The sequence below is a fragment of the Brachypodium distachyon genome, chromosome 1 (genome assembly GCF_000005505.3).
Source record: "Brachypodium distachyon strain Bd21 chromosome 1, Brachypodium_distachyon_v3.0, whole genome shotgun sequence".
NCBI lineage: Eukaryota > Viridiplantae > Streptophyta > Magnoliopsida > Poales > Poaceae > Brachypodium > Brachypodium distachyon.
In genome coordinates, this window is record NC_016131.3 from 62,329,159 (window position 1) to 62,353,141 (window position 23,983).

Here is a 23,983-nt window from a genome sequence, read left to right on the forward strand (position 1 = left end):
TTACTATGATTATACTCAACAAGAACATTTTCATTCTATTTAATTTACTGACAAAAATAAAAAATGAGCGACATTTTCAAAAGGGGATGCGTTGACTTGCAAGGCACGAGGGCTATATGGTGGTTTTACAATGTGCGTCTACACATGCAAAAGCAATAATCTAAAAACTCGTATTAGGTTCTTCTCGATCTTGTGCGATGGAGGTAACATGGTATACAATCCAAGGGCATTGAAGATGCATGCACGGTAGAGGTAATGTGAGCCTCTTCCGGTTGGTTCGCATGTTGGGTTTGATGTGATCTAATTCAGAGAGTGTTGGGTTGTGACCCGGGATTTGAATGGCAAAGTTCTTATGTCGGTAAAGAGGTGTTTACCAATCAGTGCTTGTGTTGAGGAGATCCAGCTTTGGCGTTGCACCTACCTATTATCCTCGAAGCTAATAGTCTATGTGTGTATCGTTTTCTTTCCGCTGTCTTTCGACATGCATGCCTTGGTTGATTTGATGGAGGCATTGGAGTTATAATGTATTCAAGGTGTCAAGATGGTGAAGATTAAACGCAGAGCAAACATGGTTGCTCACGCAATTGTTAAGTTTCATAACAGGAAGCGTATCAGAGTTAACCTTGTAAATTACAAATATTGAGGAGAAGTGCTCCTATGATTTTTGATTTTTTTTCTAACACAAATATTAAAGCTTTCGCCAGTCCTTAATGACAAAGGTAGATTAGTAAACTCATATGAGGATCTAGATCAAGCCAAACGCCCATGATCTTGTTCGGTTCGCTGCGTCTCGTGACTCGCCTCCCTCTCCCTCCCATGGTGGAAATGTTGGGAACCTCCCTCAAAGGTTGAGCTGCGGCTAGCATCAACCTCTATGTGCGTTATCGTTGGCCAGCGGAGTCAGTTGGGAGGCATGTGCTTGATTATCTCGTCCACCCACTGCTCTTTTGCTTTTTTTTTTCATGAAAACTCACGGCTACTATGAGCATCTTAGGTGAAGACGATTTTCGCTACTTATGCTCTCAAGGCATCAACAGTGAGAAGGAGTCAAGGACTAACGGTGGAATACTTTGGACCAAACGAGGATTACTTACGGAGTATAGTGACCATATTACCATTTATTAAAGTTTCTCTAACCACAACTTTTTGATGTGCTTTATATGTACAATTTATCTTCGGAGAAACATAGAAACACTTTTATCTATTGATTATTTATACATATGAGTAGTTTTAAAAAATGGTGTTTATGTGAAGTTTGACAGGGCTTGTGTTTTTCCAATTTTCTCACATCATGCTCTATTTCCCCGCGCATAGGTTTTCATTGTGTGGATTTGCAAATGTAAACAACTTTTGATCAATATTTTTATCTATACCAATATATTAAATTGGAGTTGGTGGTGACGGTACGGTCGCGGCGGTACGTTACTTCACCAAAATTACGCTCCATATGCCACCGGAAAAAATCGTAAAAAAACGAAACGTTTTTTCCGGCCGTCCCACGCACCCTAACAAGAAAAAGAAAACAGAACATCTGCCTTGCGCCGCCGGTCGTACGTCAACATCGTGTGCGCCTGTCCCGCTCCGATTCTCTTTCCCTCCTCTGCGCCCGAGGCCACCGTGCCCTAGCTCGTTTCCCGCGTCAACATCGTGTGCGTCCGTCCCGCCCCGATTCTCTTTCCCTCCTCCGCGCCCGAGGCCACCGTGCCCTAGCTCGTTTCCCGCGTCAACATCGTGTGCGTCCGTCCCGCCCCGATTCTCTTTCCCTCCTCCGCGCCCGAGGCCACCGTGCCCTAGCTCGTTTCCCGCGTCAACATCGTGTGCGCCCGTCCCGCCCCGATTCTCTTTCCCTCCTCCGCGCCCGAGGCCACCGTGCCCTTGCTCGTTTCCCGCGTCAACATCGTGTGCGTCCGTCCCGCCCTGATTCTCTTTCCCTCCTCCGCGCCCGAGGCCACCGTGCCCTAGCTCGTTTCCCGCGTCAACATCGTGTGCGTCCGTCCCGCCCTGATTCTCTTTCCCTCCTCCGCGCCCGAGGCCACCGTGCCCTTGCTCGTTTCCCGCGTCAACATCGTGTGCGCCCGTCCCGCCCCGATTCTCTTTCCCTCCTCCGCGCCCGAGGCCACCGTGCCCTTGCTCGTTTCCCGCGTCAACATCGTGTGCGCCCGTCCCGCCCCGATTCTCTTTCCACCGTGCCCTAGCTCGTTTCCCGCGTCAACATCGTGTGCGCCCGTCCCGCCCCGATTCTCTTTCCCTCCTCCGCGCCCGAGGCCACCGTGCCCTAGCTCGTTTCCCGTGCGGTCGCGGAACAGGTCGGGATCCATCCCCGTTGCGACTTGCGAGCGAATCCTCCAGACGGCCACGTCACGATGGCATCTCCAGGCGGCTAGCGGTGAGCATTCCTGATACGATCCATCCATCCATCCTCTCCTTGGCAGAAGTTCCGATCCGTGCCCCCCCCCTGCGCCCCGTACACGTGCTTCGCCACCAAGCGTGTTGTGCCACCACAAGATCGTGCAGTGCACCACTACCAGATCAGGGACGAGGAAGGGGCTTCGTCGTCCAAATCAATGGGATTGGGGAATTGGGGAGATCTAGATCCTGCCTACTCGTGGTCCTGGATGTAGATAGAGAGAAGGGAAGAACAGGCAGTGGGCCGCCAGATCGGGAGTAATTGGGGAGGGCGCGGGCCCGCAACGAATAAGGGAAGTGGCAGGGTGGGCCGCCAGATCGAGAATGACATGGGTTGCCTGTGTAACAGATTAAAAAAAGTTAAATGGACCGTGTCGCACCGGCATGTAGGCTTGAGATCCAGGCTTGCGGGCCAGCACAACCCGTTTAGTTCCGTGCTTTTTGGCCCCGCGGGCTCACGGGCTTTTTGACCCGATCAATTGGTCACTTATAGTCATGGGGTAGCGAAACGTCTTCTATTTTTTTTATTGATGATCAAGTTTTTGCGAGCACATGTAGTCAAAGGTGAAAGAGACATCGTGTGCATGATAACAAGATTATCTTGTTTGTGTGGGATATATTCTCCGTAGTGACACAAATTTTATTGACTTTGAGCATTCATGTCGATTTTTACATAGTTTCGTCATTGTACATTTGCAGGAGAGAGTATGGTGCCCCGTTACAAAACACGGTTATTTTACTAGTGTGTGTATATTTTATGTTGTCTCGTAGACTAGTGAATATGATGAAATTACTTTGAATAAGTAAGCGAAAATTTTGAGCAAGGATATGAAAACTTCTAAAAACCCAAGCCGTCTGTTAATCTGACCCGGTGTCCTTCTGTTAATCTGACAAACCAAAGTAAGCGAGCCCCCTTGTTGCGCACAAACCCATTCGGTCGAGTCTCGAGTCCGCCGCACCATCCGCAACACTATATAAGGATCCTTCTCTCGGCTCGCCCGCAAAAAAAAAAATAACCCTAGAACACTCCCCTCCTCCGCCGCCGCGCAGCTGCTTCACCGCCGCGCACCACCATGGTAACGTCTCTCAGAAATTCTCGCCGCTCATCTTTGTAACCATGAACCTGAGCTCAGAGACATCACATCCTCTTTCTCCTGGCAGGGAATCGACCTCGTCGCCGGCGGCCGGAACAAGAAGACCAAGCGCACCGCGCCAAAGTCGGACGATGTCTACCTCAAGCTTCTGGTGAAGGTACGTGTGAACCATCACCTCGATCCGTTGGCGTCCTCCCCCATTTCATGCCCGAATTTCGGTTTTTGAGTGTCGTCGCGTCCCGATCTGTGCCCGCAGCTCTACCGCTTCCTGGTCCGGAGGACCAAGAACCACTTCAATGCGGTGATCCTGAAGCGGCTCTTCATGAGCAAGACCAACCGCCCGCCTCTCTCTCTCCGCCGCCTCGTCAAGTTCATGGAAGGCAAGGTCTCTGTTTGCTCCCTTTTGTTTTGCTTTCGTGTTTATTGGTTGCTTGCCTTGGGTTGGGTGGTTTTGTTAACTTTTGGATGACCTCGTTTGGCTTTGTAATTGTTGGATGCAGGAGAACCAGATCGCTGTAATCGTGGGCACCATAACCGACGACAAGAAAGTTTATGAGGTGCCGGCGATGAAGGTAGCCGCGCTCAGGTTCACTGAGACGGCGAGGGCCCGCATTGTGAATGCTGGAGGAGAGTGCCTCACCTTTGACCAGCTGGCACTCCATGCGCCTCTTGGTCAGAACACGGTAAATCCGCTCTGCTCTCATGCTTGCATGTCTCTGAATTAGTGTACATTTTCGTATCAGCATTGCTTGGAAGTCCAGTATTTTGGAGAGTTAAGAATGCCTTTCTGAATGCAGGAAGGAACTTACTTTTGGGTAGGTTCTGTATTTTTCCATCTTTATTACTCCCTCCATCCCATATTAGGTGCCAAAATATTACATGTATCTAGACGTATTTTTGTATATAGATACGTTCATATTTAGACAAATTTGAGTCACTTAATATGGGACGGAGGGAGTACAAGAAGCTGTTGTTGTTCACAGTTGTTTGTACATTTTTTTAGCTGTCCGAAGCATCAATTTTACATGCCAAGTTTAAACTATTTTAAATAAATTCAACATCTCAGCCTTATAAAATATATCCAACCCTCTTGTTGAATAAACCCGGCGGATGGTCAGGACCTGATGCTGTGCTGAGTGTCCGTGTGTTCATGCACTAGTAATAACAATCCACAGGGGGCTTTAATCATAGCCCCCGCCTCTGCTTTGTTCCCACTATAGGCTTAGACCATCCTTTGTCAGTGCTTCCTACACTTGTTGCTCGAGTTCATTTTCCTGATGCAATTCCCCTTTTTTCTCTTCTGGAAATTCCTCTTTCTTGGTTGTTTCTTGTTCATATTTGTTTCTGCACGGGGCTAACACCGGGCTTGTCGGATTGAAGCTCTGGAGAAGGAAGACCCAGTGCTTGTGCTAGATTCACCACGCCATTCAGTGTTGGAGATCATGACAATTTTTGTGATTGAGTGGTCTGTCAAAGTAATGGGTACTCTCTCCGTTCCTAAATACTTGTCGTTGTTTTAGTGCAAGTTTGTACTAAAACATCAACAAGTATTTAGGAACGGAGGGAGTACATAATTTGCATTGGATTGATGGCAGTGATTAGATCCTACCTGCGCTTCTGATTAACCCGTGAAGCAAAAGGGAAAAATTAATGGTTGAATTTCTTAATATGAGCTATGCAGCGATCACTTCTCTATGCTTTATCCTTGTAGAGTTATTTTATTGATGTGCTCTTGTTTGGCATGGCAGTGATGATAAAAACTTTCAGCTTATATGTCAGTTCTGCTTCTGAGATTTCATGACTGAAAAAGCTGTAGCAAATCTGAGCCTTGAACTTGCACAACTTTTTTAAGTTCATCAATGATGTGAGCATACACTTGCATCAGTTACATTCTTCTTTGGAGCCTTTACTCAAGACAAAGGAGGTTTAACTGGTGCTTATATTTATATGATTGTCTTACCAGCCCATTGCATTATTGATTATTCCATGGTTGCTTTGGTGCCAAATGGTCTAACCAACATTTTGCTGTTCCATCTCTAATTGTACATTGTGATTGGTTGCTATTTCATTCAGCCAAGTTGTACATATTAGAATAATGGCATGTCATCATTTATGCTACACTGAATGTAATGTGTGGACAAATACTCCGCTTATTGTCTGATGCAACTATCATGATTTAACTGTAACAATGGTTTTATTTTCTGGAGTGGCTTACTGGTTTTACATGTGACTAGTGTGTGTACTGTATATATTATCATTGGGAAAATGGCACACATATGATGCCACTAGCTGAATACAGTGAATAGTGTGATTATATTGTGTCAATGCATTTAAAATTCGAGTTCCAAAAGTGAATCTGCTTTGACTTGATCTGTATCTATCCTCAGCTTACATTTTTGTTAGTTCAAATGTTTCATTCTTGATGCTTATATATATGGATTGCTGTAAATGCTTTCACAAGTTTTTTTTTCTTGTTCAAATTGTCGAGCTTCTAAGGATATATGCTCGTCCTAAGTATAATGGTGGCAGGCATTGGCACTTTTGAACAAATTTACTGTTCTCTGTAAGTCGTAACAAATTATAATTTTGTTAACAGGTTCTCCTGAGGGGTCCTAAGAACGCCCGTGAGGCTGTGAGGCACTTCGGCAAGGCTCCTGGCGTGCCGCACAGCCACACCAAGCCTTACGTCCGCTCCAAGGGAAGGAAGTTTGAGAAGGCGAGAGGGAGGAGGAACAGCAGAGGCTTCAAGGTCTAGGTCGTTATATCCTATCACCATGTATTACACCACAGCTCTTGTTTGAGTTTGGGAGTTCTCGAAGTGTCAGGATCGGATAAATTTTGTCGGGATGTTATGAGCTTTGTATCAGAAATTCACATGTATTTGATCAATGCACTGGCTATCTCTGCTTCTACCTGGATTTCCGACAGTCAATCGAAAGTCCCATATAAAGCAATGAGTAAAGAACTCAGTCAATGAACTCGGCGGAAAAACTCACTTAAGTCGTTGTATTTTGAAAATCACAAAGACGATCACTAAAATTAACATTGTGAAATGTGCACATGATTTCGTATAAAGTTGATCCCCACACTATAATGTTGAGCCTCACTGACGTTTGTAAGCTCAACATGCAAAGAGTCAGTTAATTCTACCAAAAAAATCAAAATGCAGTGTCCCACCACTAAACTCAACAGTGTCTCTGTTGTAAAATTGATCTCCACTAATTAAGATTCATTTAATATTTACAAACTGAGTACGTAAAGTTTTCATGTCATCATCAATTCAAATAGCTCCTACTATCTTGACAAACCGAAACATAAAATTTTCATGATGTGAAGGGACTGTCATCATAACTCTTTACCGTCATCCAATTCACCAAATCATGTCATCTCCTCTTTCGTCATTCCATCAAGGAAAGTTCATAAGAAATGCATGTTTAAAAAAAAGGATGTAATTCAAAAGATGGGGGATACTGGACCACTACTAGTGTGTCTTACTTTCAAAAGCATCTCTTCTCATGCTCACACTACAAACCAGCTACTGTGTGATCATCCATTTGTCAACATTGGTTACATGAAAAAAAAAAAGATGCCAATCTCCAAATTATTTGGAAGAAGCAGCTCAGAGCAACACCAGCTGACATTTTGGTAGACATTTTCTCATAGTACTTATCAAGCAGTCCAGACAAGGGCAAAATTTGGGGCATTGACATTCCAGATCAAAACTCCAGGCACAAAAACTTGTATATGCAACCCACCGAAGGGAAGGGCGGAAAGAGAAAAGAAGCCTTTATTTGGTCATTCAAGGAGGCCTTTTTGTATAAAAACGAACCAATCCCTGCACTAACAGTATACTACTCGCTCAGCTATGTACACTCTCTAGCTTCCAAATGAAGCATATTATCTGGTTCTAGTTTCCTCTGCCGTTACTCTCGCTTTGACAAAGAAGGGTTCCACCGTTCATCAACCGAGATCTGACTGAACAACCAAGTGTCTGATTCGTTGGTGTTCCCACAATTTACTCAATTCAGGTGGAGACAAAAGGTGATCTATGCAGCACAGCGATTGGGACGCACTAGCACTCAAGCACACCCAATGGATTATAGCTACACCCAACAGACCAACCAAGAACACCAAGAATCATCTCAACGCTGGCACAAGCACTGACCTGCAATTATAGTGTTTATTTAGGCTATATACTCTTTGTACAAGTAGGTACTAGTCAGCTAAGAGAGCATACCAAATTCTCATTAGTTCCCTCAAAATGGAACAATAGGACACCCATACCTCTCCTTTTGTCTCTCTCTGCCTGAAAAGTACAAGTTAGATGGTCAAAAATTGAAGGGGGTGGTGGCCAAATGCAATTGCCAGGGCTGGGTAATAATAAAATAAAAATTTAAGAAAGAAGGTGTTGATACTTGATACATAATTTCCGCACACGAAAATAATGACTATTTCAACTAATTGAGGGAAGTTCAGTCCACATACCACACAAGAACATATGGTAATTCCGCAAGCTGTCAAAGCCGATGTTACTTCGGCCATTATCCCTGTGAATGTTAAAAGATCAATTGAAATGGTTTTACTAATACTTGCAATGAAAGCTCATTAACAACACAGCCCATAAAAAATTACAATGACAAATAGATGATGCAAGTTAATTGATGCTTCAACTAATCGCAAGTATTCCATTCAAGAGAAGCGATAGAATGTACAGTAGTTAAATCAGTCTGCCCAAGGAAGATAGGCAAACAGTAATACAGGGCACAAAGTAAGTGGAGGTGAACATAGGCACAGTTAGCCTTATCACGTTGTGAGGCTAGGGAGACATTAATATTTCCAGTTTAGCTCAACAGTTTGATGGCACAAGAATGATACCTTTCCGATCAACACACACTATGCAAAGCCATTGGATAGAGTTGCCTTCTGTATTGTGCCAGGAAGAAATTTTACCAGATTTCCAGTGATCCAGACTAGCAAAAATTTCCTTACGGGTGGGGATGCCAGAGTGCATGAACTCAGTGGAGCTATCACCTCGAATTGTTGAACCATTGATTTTGATGCCAAGTTCCTTCACAGTTTTGTTGTGCTTCCCATTAATCTTTGGAGTGTGAACATTGTTAACAGGGAAAAAGCCATCAATATTCTTGTTCGCAAAGGATAATTTGTTGGAACTTAATATCTTCTGCCAATTGAACTTATAGTCCCCATTTTGAGTGCTAGGAATTAACTGCTCACTGTCACTTTCATCTTCAAGATCAGCGACAAAGTTATTAACTGCATCCGCAGTTATTTCAGTAGCAGAAAGAGCAGCTTGCTCCCTTAAGAACTGTATAGGCAAATGATTAGCTACTGCAGCAATCTAATAATGTAAGCAATCAATGATGATGAGACCTACTTTCATGATTTTGTGTCTAGCACTGCGAGTTTTCGCATGTTGTAACCACTGCTGGTGGCGTTCGAATGCATACTTACCAGATAATTTCTGAAACAAGTTAAAAAAGCAAGTCAGGTTTACACGCATGACCACAGAGATAATATATGTATGCTAATACAATTGCTGCCTTGGAATCCTGTTGGTGGATAAATGGAAAACACTACAAAGAGTAACAGTGGATCTAGAGAGCAGACATGCAAATCATTTACACGACATTGCAGCCCCTAAAGAACTGTGCTAGGAAGAAATAGCAAGCACCCATTCAGTCATCCCACCATTAAGCACCTTAATATCAGAGCAACCGGGTACCTAAAAGTTTAGAATATGCCAGGATCCCGGCCCCTATATGGATCTTCAGGCTGCAGTATAGATTTTTCTGTAGCAAGTTGAAAATTTGGTAGGTGGACTACAGGTAGAAGAAGAACATTAGACTATCTTTTTAGTTAGATGCCTATACGCTGGAATGAGAACACAATTTTATGAAGTTTATATTTCTGAATTTCGACAAAATTGACCCAAAGTCCAAAAAAATTTGAAATCTGATCTCCGCGCGAAACTAATTCACAAATCTGACCCTTTCCAGTAGCGCCCGCACATAAGGCGTTACACCCTGCACCATAACGCCCTGTCACTTGGCGTTGAACCGATGCCAGCGTGGCTATTCCGGGGACCCACGCCCGCCACTATAGCGCCTCGTCTCAGGACGCTATACCCCCATGCCCTAAAGTGGCCGAACCGCTCAGGCCGGAGGCACAGCACACACAAAAGGCACATCGTTTTTCCTCTCGCGGAAGAACAGGGGGGCGGCGGCGGTTGCTCCACCTCAAATCTCTGCCCAAAATCCTTGTATTCTCTGTGGATTTCGTTCGATTTTTCTCCCCAAGGTATTCTCCTCCCATCCCCTGAATTATGTCCGTTAAAATTGCTTCGATTTGCTATCTATGTGTGATTCGAGGGGAAAACTAGGGTTTTCTTTAACTACTCCTCAATCTGTTGAAGAAAACAGATCGATCTCGAGAACAAATTCAGTCATTCCTAGAACAGATCGAGGAGTAGTTGAAGAAAACCCTAGTTTTCCCCTCTAATCACACATAGATAGCAAATCGAAGCAATTTTAACGGACATAATTCAGGGGATGGGAGGAGAATACCTTGAGGAGAAAAATCAAACGAAATCCACGGAGAATACAAGGATTTTGGGCAGAGCAACCGCCGCCGGCCCCCTGTTCTTTCGCAAGAGGAAAAACGACATGCCTTCTGTGTGTGCTGTGCCTCCGGCCCGAGCGGTTCGGCCACTTTAGGGCACGGGGGTATAGCGCCTGGGGACGAGGAGCTATAGGAGCGGTATAGCGCCCCGAGACGAGGCGCGCTTGGGTCCCCGGAATAGCCACGCTGGCCAAGCATCGCCACGCTGGCATCGGTTCAACACCAAGTAACAGGGCGTTATGGTGCAGGGTGTAACGCCTAATGTGCGGGCGCTACTGGAAAGGGTCAGATTTGTGAATTAGTTTCGCACGGAGTCCAAATTTCAAATTTGTTTGGACTTTGGGTCAATTTTGTTGAAATTCAGTTTATATTTGGAGAACAAAATTGATGGTCATAGCCTTCCTATTAGTGCCAGCTTTTCTTTGTAATCCTATTTCCACGAAATATGAAAAAACAATACCACAATTAAATTGAAAGCATGCAATCTGTGTGAAGAATACTGACATCGTAAGTTATAATCTCCACAACTTCAGCATTTGCAAGTGCGTGGATTGGTGAAACTAGATTACCATTCACCTGAAAAGGAGAACATGAGCACCCTCATACAATTAATTGTTAAATTGTACACCTATTTTTCCATAACTAACCTTTGCTGCTACCATTTTGTTGCCAATTTCTGTATGGATCAGGTATGCATAATCAATCACAGTGGCCCCCTTGGGCAGATTTTTAATCTGGGGGTGCAAATATAGTTAGCCAAGTGACCTACCCAAACGAAAGTCATTTCTCCTCCAAGTTCAGTGACTCACCTCGCCTTTAGGTGTAAACACAAAGACACGGCTTCCCAGAAGATCTCTGGTGATAGTATCCACAAATTCCCGAGAGCTCATGTTACCAACAAACTCTTCTTGCCATTCACGTATTGCATTGAGCCACCCAATCTATTGAAGATGGCAAGTCATTGGAGAACTCTTATTAGGTCAAATGAGACAATACTAATTAATGTGAAGTACAATAATCTTTATCATTCTACTAAACAATTAAATATATACCCTCAAAGCAAAGCCCGTATTGTTAAGGCAGATCACTTTCCCATCTGAATTTCTTCCACTAGATATTCCAGGACGAACAGGCCCTGAAACCACCCCTCTTCCACTGTAGTGTGCAGCGATGCCTCTTTCTGCTATCATATCCATATCCTCTGTCCTTATCTACAATACAGTTGGAGCATAATATGTAACTTGGAACTAAATCTTATGCTTGAGTTTCTATACTTTAAATCTTACCAAGAGTAGACAATATTACCTGAACTTCCAAATGGAACATACTCTCATTCAGAAATGGTATCACTGTAGTGTGTAGACTTTGATAGCCATTAGGCTTTGGAGTTGCAATGTAGTCTTTTACCTATAGGCAGAGCTGAGTTTTAGAAAAATTACAGAAGAATCTTAAGTCAAAGCAGCATTGAACTACAGAAAGCAGATAACTCACCGCTTGAGGTATAGGTGTCCAGATACCATGAACAAGACCAAGGACATGGTAGCAGATCTGAATCAAATTGAACATACTTGTTCATCAATGACAAATTGACTGCATAAACACAATAATACTTGGTATATAATATTACCTGCTGTGCGGTGCACAATGGCCCAACACCATTGCAGGATTTTGGTTTTATGATGATCCGGAGCTGAGCAAATTATGTAAAGACATGTGTATTTAGAAGGAATCATAAAACTGCATATCAATAATCACCTATACAGATATTCTAGAACATCGTACCTGAGCAACCTGGTTTACCTCATTAATTGAACTTTTGGATTTGAGAGCAGTTCTATAAATGCTGCAAGATGACCAAAATAATAAGCAATCCACCAAAGTGAAAAACATTACACTCTATTTCAAACTTGAAACCACATAATGATGACTCCTAAGAAAGTTTGATATTTTGGTTGTAAGATGTAAATGACAGCAAATATCAATTTCCATAAGTGTGCCACATTATGAACTGATGTTTGCCAGCAATGCGGCACAGTGGCAAAACAATTTCCCCCCTTCTACAAAGCTAAACGCTTTTGCTCGGCCTATAAATCTGAAGTCTTCGCTCGGAAGTGGCCAGAGCCGCACATCAGTTTCATCTATCGGTTAAGAAGCAAGGAAACACGTATTTACTAAATGAAACCGCTTTATTAGGTTGAGGAGATAAGTTTCAAATCATAAATCAACGGAGACTTGCAAGCAGGCAAATAGGAATTGAAACAAATGGTGGCAAGATGGGCCCCCGCACTCTCGCCGGCCGACATGCCTTACCAACTCACACTGCACCCAGAGCGTCAGCCCGCCAAGTCGGGCACCAGCATCCTTGCCATCGACGACTCTGGCGTCCCCTCACTTGATGCACACCTGGCATGACCGTTGACTGCGCAGAGCCCTCCTTGCGCATCAGCCGTGTCCCCAGGATCAGGCTAAATCGTCTACAGTGTGTCCTCCACAGCCGCCTCAGCCGTCCCTGGCCCTGATCGTCACATCTTCAAAAACGATCTGGGGTTCATCTCCGTGGCAAGAGGCAACAGTCACTACATGGTGGCCAAGTTCCAGCACGTTGTCAGCAGCGTGAAGCCACTACTCTCTGTTTCTTGTCCGAGAACAGCGAGTGGGATGGAAAGAAGGTTGTCAAACCCCCTCTTGAGTTTGAGTTTGACGAGACGTGGACCTTCACTGACGTGGTCATGAGGCCAGCTGTGGCAGCATGCTGTTGCCTTAAGTTCTGAACGTTTGGACTACAAACATTTTCTTTTATTTGATACTACAATGCATCTTTGTTTGTGAAGCAAATACATTCTGGTCTTTTTATCGTATGAAGCAACCTGAACGAATGTAGGAAAGTGGGAAACAGAAATGTATTGTAATAGAAACATTCTGAACTAAAGGGGAAGTTGTCCGTTTTTCATTGTACAAAGCATTCAGAACTAATGAGTAATGAATGAGACCGAGATTTAGTGTAGTCGAGCTAGCTAAACTGATGTAGAAACTAAGCCATACTTGATTACACGAAGCATTGGTGAAGGATTGTGGATGACCATAGGCTTATATGACAAGTCAAACTAGTTGATTAATTTTTTGTCAAGTTGTATGCGTAGGCCGTATGTCCTTTTTGACCGTTTTGAAACTGTGCGTATTACTTGTTGGAAACTATAGGATCATACAAGGAGTGATTGCAATATGTCCGATTTTCAGAAGCAGTAATGTTTTTGAAACAAATCGGAATTAGTTGGAGCCTTAGGTGGAAACTACATAGAGAAAGAGGTGCTCGTTCCAACACTAATCCAAATATCCGCAGACTCCATCAAATGGTAGCCTGGTAGTCTGATGGGTGCTAGCGATCGGTAGTCCAATCCATAGTCATATCCATTTATAAACATCCAGGTAGAGAAATTGTACAGAAACTACCTACCTGTCTGCCCCCAAAGAATTGTGTGGCCAAAATTAAAATTGAATTGATCAGAATTATGACAAGCTAAGGAAATCTATATCTACGAAAACTAAATCACTAGAAAGGAAATAAACTAAGTTGAGACTCTGCAGCCTGGATCCTCGTGAAGAAAGAAAATTTATCTTAATCAAGGTGAAGCCTAAAGATATTACTTATTTCAACTTAATGAAATAGCACGTTGGTTCGACCTGTAAAGTTCTTTGCAGACCGAGCGCACTTCTGTCTCAACACTCACAAGATCAAGAAATTGATCCTCCGCGATTTTTTGCTTTAAGATTCTATTTGCCTGGAAATGCGAACCATAAAGAAACATCATCCACAGTAAATGCGAAAATATTTAACGTTAATATCAAAATATGGTACCTCTTCCAATTCTTGTTCATGGGCCTTAAAGATGTCTTCGACTCTTTTTCTTAGTTCAGTGAAATCGCCAGGATTCATGTACATGAAGGACAGATATTCTAACTCAGACTGCAATGGTAAATGCTAACGGTTATGGAAAGTGCAAGTTTGCCAAGTAAAACATCAGCAGGCTATAATAAGTTGCTCCCTTAAGAAAACATAGGCATTGTCACATTGCATGGATCTACAGATTATGCAACATGAAAAGAAATATGCATAAAACCTTTTTTTCACACTACAATATACCAGCATATAACCATCTGCTTTGTCATACGACGAATCAAAAAAAAAACTTTCGTTGGTCTCATAGCTTTGGGGTTATGTCCTTTTAAGTCCCCAAAGCCACCACTAAAACCACCGGTGTTGCAGTTGAACTTGAAGGTTAAGTGAGAGTCCGCAAAATATGTGTATAAGCAAGTTTGCAGGAAAATAAGCGAACGGCGGTATTTCAACACAGGTAAAAGCAAATAACTAGGATCAATTTTGCTTTGAATACAATGGGTTCTGTCATACGGATTTCTGAAAGTGTAACACGATAGGTATCAGAGGTTCACACTATTTGGCATTAGTGAAACGAAACATTTAACTTAGAATCTTAAAGCAAATAATCGTGGAGTATCAACATGATTTTCGCATTTGATATTAACGTTAAATGTTTTCGCATTTACTGTGGATGATGTTTCTTTATAATTTGCATTTCCAGGCAAATAGAATCGTAAATGGAAATCATAGTTACACTTTCCATTTAACTCCACCATTGATCAACATGATTTTTATGTTCATATAATAGTTTCATTTAACTTTGTACTAAATCCCCGGCACTTATTATGGATCAGAGGGAGTAGACTTCAGTTAAAAGTTTAGGGGCCAAAAGTTGACCTTTTCAATTTATTGCAAGAGATGATAGCAACATGCAAAGTAGAATTCACAGTTAGAAACAACACATCAGTGAGAACACAAAAGAAGCATCACATTACTGAAGTTTGATACAATAGCAGTTATCTTTTAGGTGATTTCACCATCAGGTACCTTTATTTGATACATCCCAAGAAGTTTTGCTAGGGGCGCAAAGACCTGCAGTGTCTCCATGGCAATGGCATACTGGAAAGAGCAGTGCTTAAAACAAGATGGAACAAAGTTACAATGAGATCTTATACAAATAGAAAAGGAACTTACCTGCTTGTGCTGAGGCATATGTGTAAGAGTACGCATGTTATGCAACCTGTCCGCCAGTTTCACAATGATTACACGAACCTACAGAAGATTATTCTTTTATTTTGGTGGGAACTAGTATATAATTCAAAGCTGCTGACGATAAAACAATCTATACGGGAAAAATACCTCTTCTGTCATGGCAAGAAACATCTGTCGTAAGTCTTCAGCTTTGACATCCTGTTTTGAACTACACTCATTTTTGCATTGAAGTTTCCCTAACTTAGACACCTGTAGTTGCAATTAAACAGGTTTACGATTGCATTGATATCACTATACCTAGATCAAACACATTTTACAGTTAGCAGTAGAGAAATTACAAAACATAAACATCTGAGCTAAAGAGTATACCTTTGTCTCCCCTTCAACAATACGACGTACTGTTGCCCCAAACTCATTTTGTATTGTTTCAAATGTAACCATGTCAGTATCTTCGACAGTGTCATGCAATAAACCAGCAGCAATTGATTCCCAGTCAAGTTCCTAAATATGTCCATGAATCAGAGCAACATACCTAACCTCATTATGTTCATACTAGGAACACTTGAGGAAAATACATCTTCACAGTTCAATGATATATTAATACTCACATGCTCCCCAAGAATGCGAGCAACTTCAACGGGATGAATGATGAAAGGTTCCCCACTTCTGCGTTTCTGCCCATTATGTGCTTCATATGCTAACTGCATTAGGTCATAAGATGTCATGATGCAGCCTCTTGATACACTAATCAAGAAATCAGGAAGTATAGAATACTGTTTGCAAGCCACATAGAAGGACGATATCAGATATAAATTACCTTTAAAGCATCATGTACAAAATTCAACTCTTCAGGTTGAAGGTATGAGATGGCTGGTCTGAGACCCTGTTATGTAATTCAATTAAAAATTAAAATGCAACAGAAAAAAAGTCGAATCTTGCTTCCCACCAAAATCAATGTTTAGTTGCCTTTCAGGGTATCTTTGATCGGTAAATATACAACGTTGAACTAAGAACATTAACCACCACACTACACAATCAGTGCTTACCCTAGAATTGTCCACATTTTCTACAAATCTTGAGGGGTTAAATTCTTGCTTGTTTTTGTTACTCGTTATCAAATGTGTCTACAAAAGAATGAGACGCAGAAAATGGGTATGGACTTTCTTGACTTCATAGTCATGTGTGCTTGGAGATTTTTGGAAGGACAAGAGAAAAGATGACAAACATTATATTTGTTAACATTTGATCATGAAATAGTTATAAGCTAGTGGGCAAACTGGAATGCTGATAGTGACACACCTCCCACAAAGTTTCCGGAGAAACAAGGTTCAAAGGTTCAGATGACGAATGGCAGGAAACTTTCCATGTTGATTCCACTGGAGTTGACCAAGATCCGAATTTTTTTCCGGAGGAAACAAAACTAGCGGGTGGACCTTGACACAGCTTCCCTTTGTTCACGTCTTCTGCGCAGGTGACGTGCAGCAACTGAGAAGAAAAAAGCAACAGGTATTAAGAACAATTGGAAAGAATCACTACAACTTTTCAGTGTAACCAATGTGTGATGGTAGCCATTAAAAACGCTAGTGTGCGCACGGTAACCACTTTTGGTATGAGATCTTAAATGCTCATATAATTAACTATTTCATGATTAGTAATTTAGTAGTATCAGCGCTGTATGTTAGTCAGTGTTAAGATACACACTAATTGTAATGTAGTTAGTGGTAGCTACGAAGATGCTTTTCTGGACAGGTATGTGTCTTATGCTGTTGTTGAGTGATCTAGTCATCTAGATGTATTTATGTACCTTTTCACTGGCTCGGATTCTTTCAAATTTAATGATTTCACTATGTTATCTTAAAAACATTATTCATATGTTATCACTACGTCACGGTAGATTAGTGGATGCACTTTGAAGTGCATCAATTCGGCTCCAAAGCGCGTCAAATTCATATTCGTGGCACTCTAAAAAGTGTGGAGTATACTTGTGTTGGCAAAAGTAGTTTGACGCACTTGTTGAAAATCACAATTAACTATATTTGCACAAAGTGCGGCTAGCATAGTGCTAGCAAATATCTACCGCGAGATAGTAGTGTATTCTGAAGGCAATAGTAAACATGAAAACCAGACGTGTGTCAATTTGTGAGAATTGACTATTTAGCTCAAAGCTATGTCTACAGGTCAAAAGAAAAAAGAAGGAAAAAACATGTGTAATGAGATAAAATGGGCACACTTATCTTGTGAATTAGATGGGAAAGCTAAGAAAGAATGTACTGTATGAGTACACAGGATCAGTCATAAAGCCAATTGCGGATAGCTAAAGAGCATAACATCTTTAAAGAGTATAGCTGAAGGGGGGGGGGGGGTAATTGATTAGGAAATCCAGATCCTGCTAATTTCCAAATCCACATAAAGTTCATGTAACACCCGTGAAACAAAGTACTTGTGGGTCCAAACTAAATACAGAAGCAATGCTCACTTTAGTTACATATTTTGACTTTGCATGTTTCACATAGATGGATGGAACATAGTCTTGCAATGAAGATAGTATCATTCAGCTAATCAATCAAATGGCACCAATAGAATAACAAAGCCAATGCCATGAAAAGAATAGAATGAGAATGCCCCCGAAAAATAGCATATGCAGTCAGTCAAGTGCGTCTCTGGCTTCACATTCTAGATAGATTCTACTGGTGTCACGCAGCAAATATGAAAACCAGGAGAAAAGCACCACATATGTCTATACACAAGACATGTCTGATATACACATAATAACGGAACAAAAAGGAAATAGCATGTCATGCAAATGGAGGTTTTCCCCTCTTAAGACAAGGTACATCAAAATTTCGCATGACCTAGAGCTAGAGGAATCAAGTTTATAATGAGGGTTTGATGGTTTTGAAATTTCAGGAAAATGTTTTACTAATTCAACCAAAATGGGGTAAAACACTACTAAGCACCACCATTCTCACCGAGTTAGCCCTAAAGTAGCAAAAACAATCGACATTACAGCTACATAACAGAATCTTAACAGGTAGCAGCAACATACGGTATTGTTACTCCGCCGCGACCGCCCTCGCCGCCTCCACCCTCCTCCGGCTTCAGCGTGGCTGCAGGAGGAGCACTGCGTGGTGCTGGCAAGCGAGCCAGTCAGCGCGCGGGGCGCGTTCCAGGCGCAGGAGAGCACGCTGCACTCGTACGGCCTCCCGCCACCGACCCCCTTCCACGAGGCCCTGCACGAGCTCATGCACTCCATCGAAGAGGCTGCACACATACACAGCACGAAGAAGAAAGAAAAAAACATCAGACTCCGGAAGAACAATATTTTCCCCCAAAAAACCCTAGCCGAGTATAGCAGAAACTGAATCGAATTGCGGGTTTAGCGAGGGTGGTCGAGGCTTACCGGACACAGCGGCCGTCGGGGGTTGCATGGCGCGGCGGCGGCCAATCTCATCGGCGGCGCGGTGTCCGGCGAGGCGGGATTCGTCTTGGACCACCCAGGCTCCGGCAGGGCACGAGTTGGGCAGGCGCAGCGAGCGGCCGAGACCGAGAGGGGGTTTGCCGAGGAGGAGGAAGAAGAGAGGAGGCGAGACGGGGAAGAAGAAGAAGGGATAACACGAGACGGAGGGAGGCCACACAAAGGCCGCGCGGCCGTGGTGAAGTAAAATAGGGCTGTGCCTTTCGGGGGGCAAAGGGTTGGAGCCTGGAGCTTTACCTCTCTGCCGGTCTCAGATTCTACTTTCCTTTTCCTGTTTTCGTCGTGAAATCTTGGAGGTTTTTGTTGATTATTTCTGGCCTCCCGGCAGGAAATGGTGTGGATCACTGGATCGTAGTGCTCCCCTCTCCACTTGTAGCTCAGCTCTTGGGAAAAAAAAAGGCGAATTCATGAATTTTTCGTGCGTGTTATAATCATGGACATTCATGGGCAAAGTGACGAAGAGCGTAGTGCACGTCTTGCTCGTGAGCATCGTGGCATTTACATGCATGTTTTTTTTTATGAAAATGCAAATTTTTTTGCTCTTTACATTCTTTTAACACGGAGGGAGCATGTTCGTAGTTTACTTTAGAAAATGTATTGAGATGTTTGCACTTTTGATTTGAAATTTTTGCCATGTTGGATAATGTGGAAATTGCTCAGTTACACACGTGAACCTTTTTTCTTGGCAAGGAGCATAGATATACGGCATCTTGCTGGTAGCCATCCCCCATCCTTACCACCACAAGCATATGTCTAACTCTTTTGCTGATTATTACTCCCTCCGTTTCTGTTAATTGGCACAGGTCATTTTGCAAAAAAAAACCCTATTAATTTACGAAATCAACCTGCAGTACACATATTCAATTGAACGTGGACTGCGCGTTTATTTCAAAAAACTACAGGGTTTTTTGCAAAAATTCCGGCAGAACGTGGACTGCAGGTCGATCTCAGGAAATAGCAAGGTTTTTTTGCGAAATTTCCGACGCCAAATAGGAACAGAGAGAGTATTGAGCGCAAAAATCATCCTCGATGTCCCCATGTCCAGCGTCCTTGTTTACACGTATTGTTCGTCAAAGCGCGCACGTCTGCCATGCGTCCGAAGACAAGACAACTCCGATAGACTCTTCGAAAGGCCGGGACTGCTATATCGACAAGCAAAGCAGAGATAAATGTATGGCATCTGCCCCAGAGTCGTGCCCTCTAGGCCTCTGCAGCATAGTTCTATCGCGACGTCCTGACTACGTGACATGTTCACCGAAGGAAGACGGAGAGCAGCATCGAGCGACTTGGTTTCGTCGGAGCGGAAAGTGGCCGGCCAAAAGCCCAGCGGCATTGTCGCCCATGTCTCCACCCGGAACAAGAGCGCGCGGCTTCGCTCATTGCTGCGCTAAGCTCACACTTGACACTCCTCCAGGCTCCAGCCTCCCAGTGTCGGACTCCGCGCGCGCGTCTCGGTCTCCACCGAGATTTGACGCTTGCACCTATAATCTACTGCGTAGTTTAGTTTAGCCGTCCCCTTGCACAGACAAAGCCTATATTAGATTCGGGATCTAGGGAAAGGAGCAAGCATGACATTGGTCCGCACCGCACCAAGTTGCACGGTTTGTGGTGACAAGCATTGACGACACGAAGCACTAAGCCGGCTGGATATGATTCCTCCGAGCCACATCGCGTTTGACTAGAGCAGATGCTGGCTAGTGGCGCTCGTTTGGGCTCATGGATCATGATGTTAAAATTGTGTACGGCATTTGGTATACCAGTTCATGATGACAACTCCAGCGAATCAATCGAAGAGAAGAATAATACGAGGCGAGTAGCATCTGACTAGTTTAAGACAAAAGGGATTAAGGGAGTAGTAGAGTAGAGTGTCTGACTCCAAGCGCTGTTGCACGGTCATTTGCTGGGGACGCTGATCACCGTTTTAATCAGGGATTCAAACCGGAGTCCCGCGAAGAGCACACTTCTAATTCATTTCTGAAATCTTCCGTATACAAATTGTTAGTACCGTGGGATGGTAGATAGCTTTACTGTGATACAACATTGCATTCGGGATTGAGAGAGAGAGAAGGGATACCTTCGCTTTGGGACGACGAGGAGCTCGACGGGGCAGCCATGTCGAGGGCGAGAGGGAGAGATGGCGGCGGAGCTTCCCGTCGCTGTCTGCGCGAAACCCTAAATCGGTAGGGGTGTCGGTGGGGTTGGTGGTAAACGCAGCGAACCTCGTAGTGCGTGTCCCGCCCCTCCACCTCTTTATATAGCGCAGCGCGACAGGGGCCCGCCAACCATATTGGGTTGGGTGCCCCCGATCAGGGCGCGTCAGATCTAGGCCCGATGTGCCCAGATGGGAGATCACTCTAACATTCTCCCCATTGATCTCAACTTTCTTTTAACTATATACATTTTGCTTTACTCGTTTCACCACCGATTAGTACGTAGAGCATGTTTTATCGTCTCAGCTCAATTGCCGATAGAATCAGACAGTTACGACATACCTTTCAATGTTGAAACAAATTCTGTTCTTTTCGAGCCATTCTTTATCCAGGAATCATAGGCTTTCCCTTAAACCCAAACCGGCTAAGTGTTCCATGAACACACTGGGTGGTAGGCCTTTCGTAAGCGGATCCGCAAGCATATCCTTTGTCTTTATATGCTCGAGACTTATAGTGTGATCCTGGATTTTATCTTTTACAACATAATACTTTATCTCTATTGGTTTGGTAGCATTACTCCACTTGTTGTTGTGAGTATAAAACGCTGCGGGCTGATTGTCTCAGTACATCTTTAGTGGTTTGTCGATACAATCCACTACTTTCAAGTCGGGTATAAATTTCTTTAACCATATCGCCTGCCTCGTGGCCTCATAACATGCTATAAATTCTTCATACATCGTGGATGATGCAACTATTGACTGTTTGGAGCTTCTCCACGAAATAGCCCCGCCTGCGAGAGTGAATACATATCCTGACGTGGATTTCCTATCATCTTTATCTCCCGCAAAATCTGCATCTAAATACCCTTTTATTTCTAGGGAATCAGATCTTCTATATGTTAGCATGAGGCCTTTTGTGCCTTGCGCATAACGCAATGCTTTCTTTAACATTTTCCAGTGCTCTATGCCTGGATTTTCTTGATATCTACCGAGTACCCCGGTGATAAAAGCTAAGTCAGGGCGAGTGCACACTTGTGCATACTGTAGGTTTCCAACTGCCGAAGCATATGGAACCGCTTTCATTTGATCGATCTCATATTGACTTTTGGGACATTGAAATTTCCCAAAACTGTCGCCCTTGACTATAAGAGTAGGTGTGCCATTGCTCGCATGCATATTGTATTTCTTTAGAATCTTTTCTAAATATGCCTTTTGCGATAGTCCTAGAACCCCATTTTTCCTATCTCGGTGAATTTCTATGCCCAAGACATATGATGCATCACCAAGATCTTTCATATCAAAATTTGAGAACAAAAACTTCTTTGTTTCTAGTAGTAGACTGACATCACTGCTAGCAAGCAGTATATCATCCACGTACAGAATTAGGAAAATATATTTCCCACTTTTAAACTTTGCATAAACGCAATTATCCTCAACATTCTCTTTAAAACCAAATTTCTTAATGGTCTCATTAAACTTTAGATACCACTGTCTAGAAGCTTGCTTTAATCCATAAATGGATTTCTTTAGGCGTCATCCCATGTTTTCCTCGCCTTCCATGATAAAACCCTTGGGTTGTTTCATGTAGACCTTTGTTAGGTTCATTGCATAGGAAACAAAAAATTTCCTACGACAAGTGCGGAAGAAAACCCAAGAATATATATACTAGATGTATGTAACGAGAGGGATCATGAACACCATACCCTCGTAGACCGCTAAGCGTTACGATCACGAGATCGTTGTTGGTGTAGTGGAACTTTCAATGAGATCAATCTCAGTGCCGAACGGACAGCACCTCCTTGGTATCCACACGTTTAGCTTCACGTTGTCTCCTCCTTCCTCGATCCAGCAAGCGAGAGGGAGAGGTAGACGAGATCCCGGCAGCACGACGGCGTGGTGACTATGGTGAATATTCTCACGGGCAGGGCTACGCCGTGCGCGTGAGAAGAGGAGGAGAGGAGGGCTCAGGGGAGAGAGATCCAACTGAAAGCTTGGGGTGTCTCTCTCCCTTGCCCCCCCTTCTATTTATATAGGGGTAGAGGAGGCGTGGCCGGCCAGGACTATCCCGTGGCCAGGACTCTCCGGCGGCCAGGACTCTCCGGCGGCCAGGACTCTCATGCGGCCAGGACTCTCCTCCTGGCCGCATGGGCCCTGTGGGCTAGCCCCTCGGCCCATTAAGGCCAGGGTGCTCCCTCACAGGCCCATTTAGCCCAGGGATAGGTGGGCCTCAAGGTGGAACCCTCCGGATCCCTCCGGAACCTTCTACAAGCTTCCCGGTCAAAACCGGGAAATATTCCAAACTTTCCAGAACCCTGAAAACAACTTTCCATATATAAATCTTTATCTCCGGAACATTCCGGAGCTCCTCGTTGCGTCTAGGATCCCATCCAAGACTCCGAATCATAATTCGATATCATCATCATTTATCTCATCTAACCCAAGCAACATGAAACGTTAAGTGTGTGACCTTACGGGTTCGAGAACATGTGGACATGATCAAATATCAATAACCAATAGCGGGACCTGCATGTCCATAATAGTTCCCACATATTCCACGAAGATCTCATCGGTTGAACCACTATGTCGAGGATTCAATTAATCCAGTATCCAATTCTCTTTGTCTCGCGATATATTACTTGCCCGAGATTTGATCGTCGGTATCGCCATACCTAGTTTAATCTCGTTACCGGCAAGTTCTCTTTACTCGTTCCGTAATATAATACCCCCGCAACTAAACACATTAGTCGCATGCTTGCAAGCTCATTAGGATGTTATATTACCGAGAGGGCCCAGAGATATCTCTCCGTCACAAGGAGTGACAAATCCCAGTCTTGATCCATACAACCCAACAAGCACCTTCTGGGATACCTGAAAAACACCTTTATGATCACCCAGTTACGAGATGACGGTTGATGCCCACAAAGTATTCTTCCGGTACTAGGGAGTGGCATGATCTCATGGTCTAAAGAAATAATACTTGACATAATAAAACATAAGCAACTTAAACTTAAGTGACACGATCAAAAGCTATGTTTAGGTTTGGGTCTGTCCATCACATCATTCTCCTAATGATATGATCTCGTTATTAAATGACAACACATGTCTATGGTTAGGAAACCTTAACCATCTTT

The 23,983-nt window shown here is 43.5% G+C and overlaps 2 protein-coding genes and 4 non-coding genes across 6 annotated transcripts; 5 read left to right on the forward strand and 1 right to left on the reverse strand.

Annotated features, from left to right (window-relative positions):
* Positions 1 to 3,325: 3,325 nt before the first annotated feature.
* On the forward strand, positions 3,326 to 6,432 carry LOC104581783 (60S ribosomal protein L18-2). The gene is made up of 5 exons (XM_010230343.3): positions 3,326 to 3,482; positions 3,568 to 3,657; positions 3,757 to 3,885; positions 4,001 to 4,183; positions 6,097 to 6,432. The coding sequence occupies exons 1-5, from the start codon at positions 3,480 to 3,482 to the stop codon at positions 6,253 to 6,255; spliced, it is 564 nt and encodes a 187-aa protein (XP_010228645.1). The 5' UTR covers positions 3,326 to 3,479; the 3' UTR covers positions 6,256 to 6,432.
* On the forward strand, positions 4,845 to 4,990 carry LOC112270318. Its single transcript, XR_002962711.1, has one exon. It is a non-coding gene; the product is annotated as a small nucleolar RNA snoR134 (small nucleolar RNA).
* Positions 5,090 to 5,176, forward strand: LOC112270306. The gene has a single exon (XR_002962701.1). It is a non-coding gene; the product is annotated as a small nucleolar RNA U36a (small nucleolar RNA).
* Positions 5,240 to 5,332, forward strand: LOC112270370. The gene has a single exon (XR_002962761.1). It is a non-coding gene; the product is annotated as a small nucleolar RNA Z223 (small nucleolar RNA).
* Positions 5,595 to 5,668, forward strand: LOC112270260. Its single transcript, XR_002962659.1, has one exon. It is a non-coding gene; the product is annotated as a small nucleolar RNA R16 (small nucleolar RNA).
* A 559-nt stretch (positions 6,433 to 6,991) lies between the features above and the next one.
* LOC100846443 (putative GTP diphosphokinase RSH1, chloroplastic) lies at positions 6,992 to 18,656 on the reverse strand. The gene is made up of 24 exons (XM_003557901.4): positions 18,629 to 18,656; positions 18,275 to 18,489; positions 16,528 to 16,713; positions 16,046 to 16,111; positions 15,837 to 15,929; positions 15,598 to 15,729; positions 15,376 to 15,477; positions 15,211 to 15,288; positions 15,064 to 15,135; positions 13,996 to 14,103; positions 13,821 to 13,918; positions 11,922 to 11,982; positions 11,767 to 11,829; positions 11,631 to 11,687; positions 11,445 to 11,546; positions 11,192 to 11,350; positions 10,949 to 11,080; positions 10,787 to 10,873; positions 10,644 to 10,715; positions 8,896 to 8,982; positions 8,376 to 8,826; positions 7,986 to 8,047; positions 7,738 to 7,806; positions 6,992 to 7,665 (listed from the first exon to the last, which is right to left on the reverse strand). The coding sequence occupies exons 1-24, from the start codon at positions 18,654 to 18,656 to the stop codon at positions 7,573 to 7,575; spliced, it is 2,673 nt and encodes an 890-aa protein (XP_003557949.1). The 3' UTR covers positions 6,992 to 7,572.
* Between the last annotated feature and the right edge of the window lie 5,327 nt (positions 18,657 to 23,983).

Excerpts from the sequence above, each read along its gene's own strand:
- LOC104581783 (XM_010230343.3), top strand. Across the intron at positions 3,658-3,756 it reads ACCTCAAGCTTCTGGTGAAG|CTCTACCGCTTCCTGGTCCG; the intron begins GTACGTGTGAAC and ends CTGTGCCCGCAG. Across the intron at positions 3,886-4,000 it reads TCAAGTTCATGGAAGGCAAG|GAGAACCAGATCGCTGTAAT; the intron begins GTCTCTGTTTGC and ends TGTTGGATGCAG.
- LOC100846443 (XM_003557901.4), bottom strand. The coding sequence starts at position 18,656 with ATGCAACCCCCGACGGCCGCTGTGTCCG. Across the intron at positions 16,112-16,527 it reads CTCCGGAAACTTTGTGGGAG|GGTCTCAGACCAGCCATCTC; the intron begins GTGTGTCACTAT and ends ATTACATAACAG. Across the intron at positions 8,827-8,895 it reads CTAGACACAAAATCATGAAA|TTCTTAAGGGAGCAAGCTGC; the intron begins GTAGGTCTCATC and ends TTGCCTATACAG.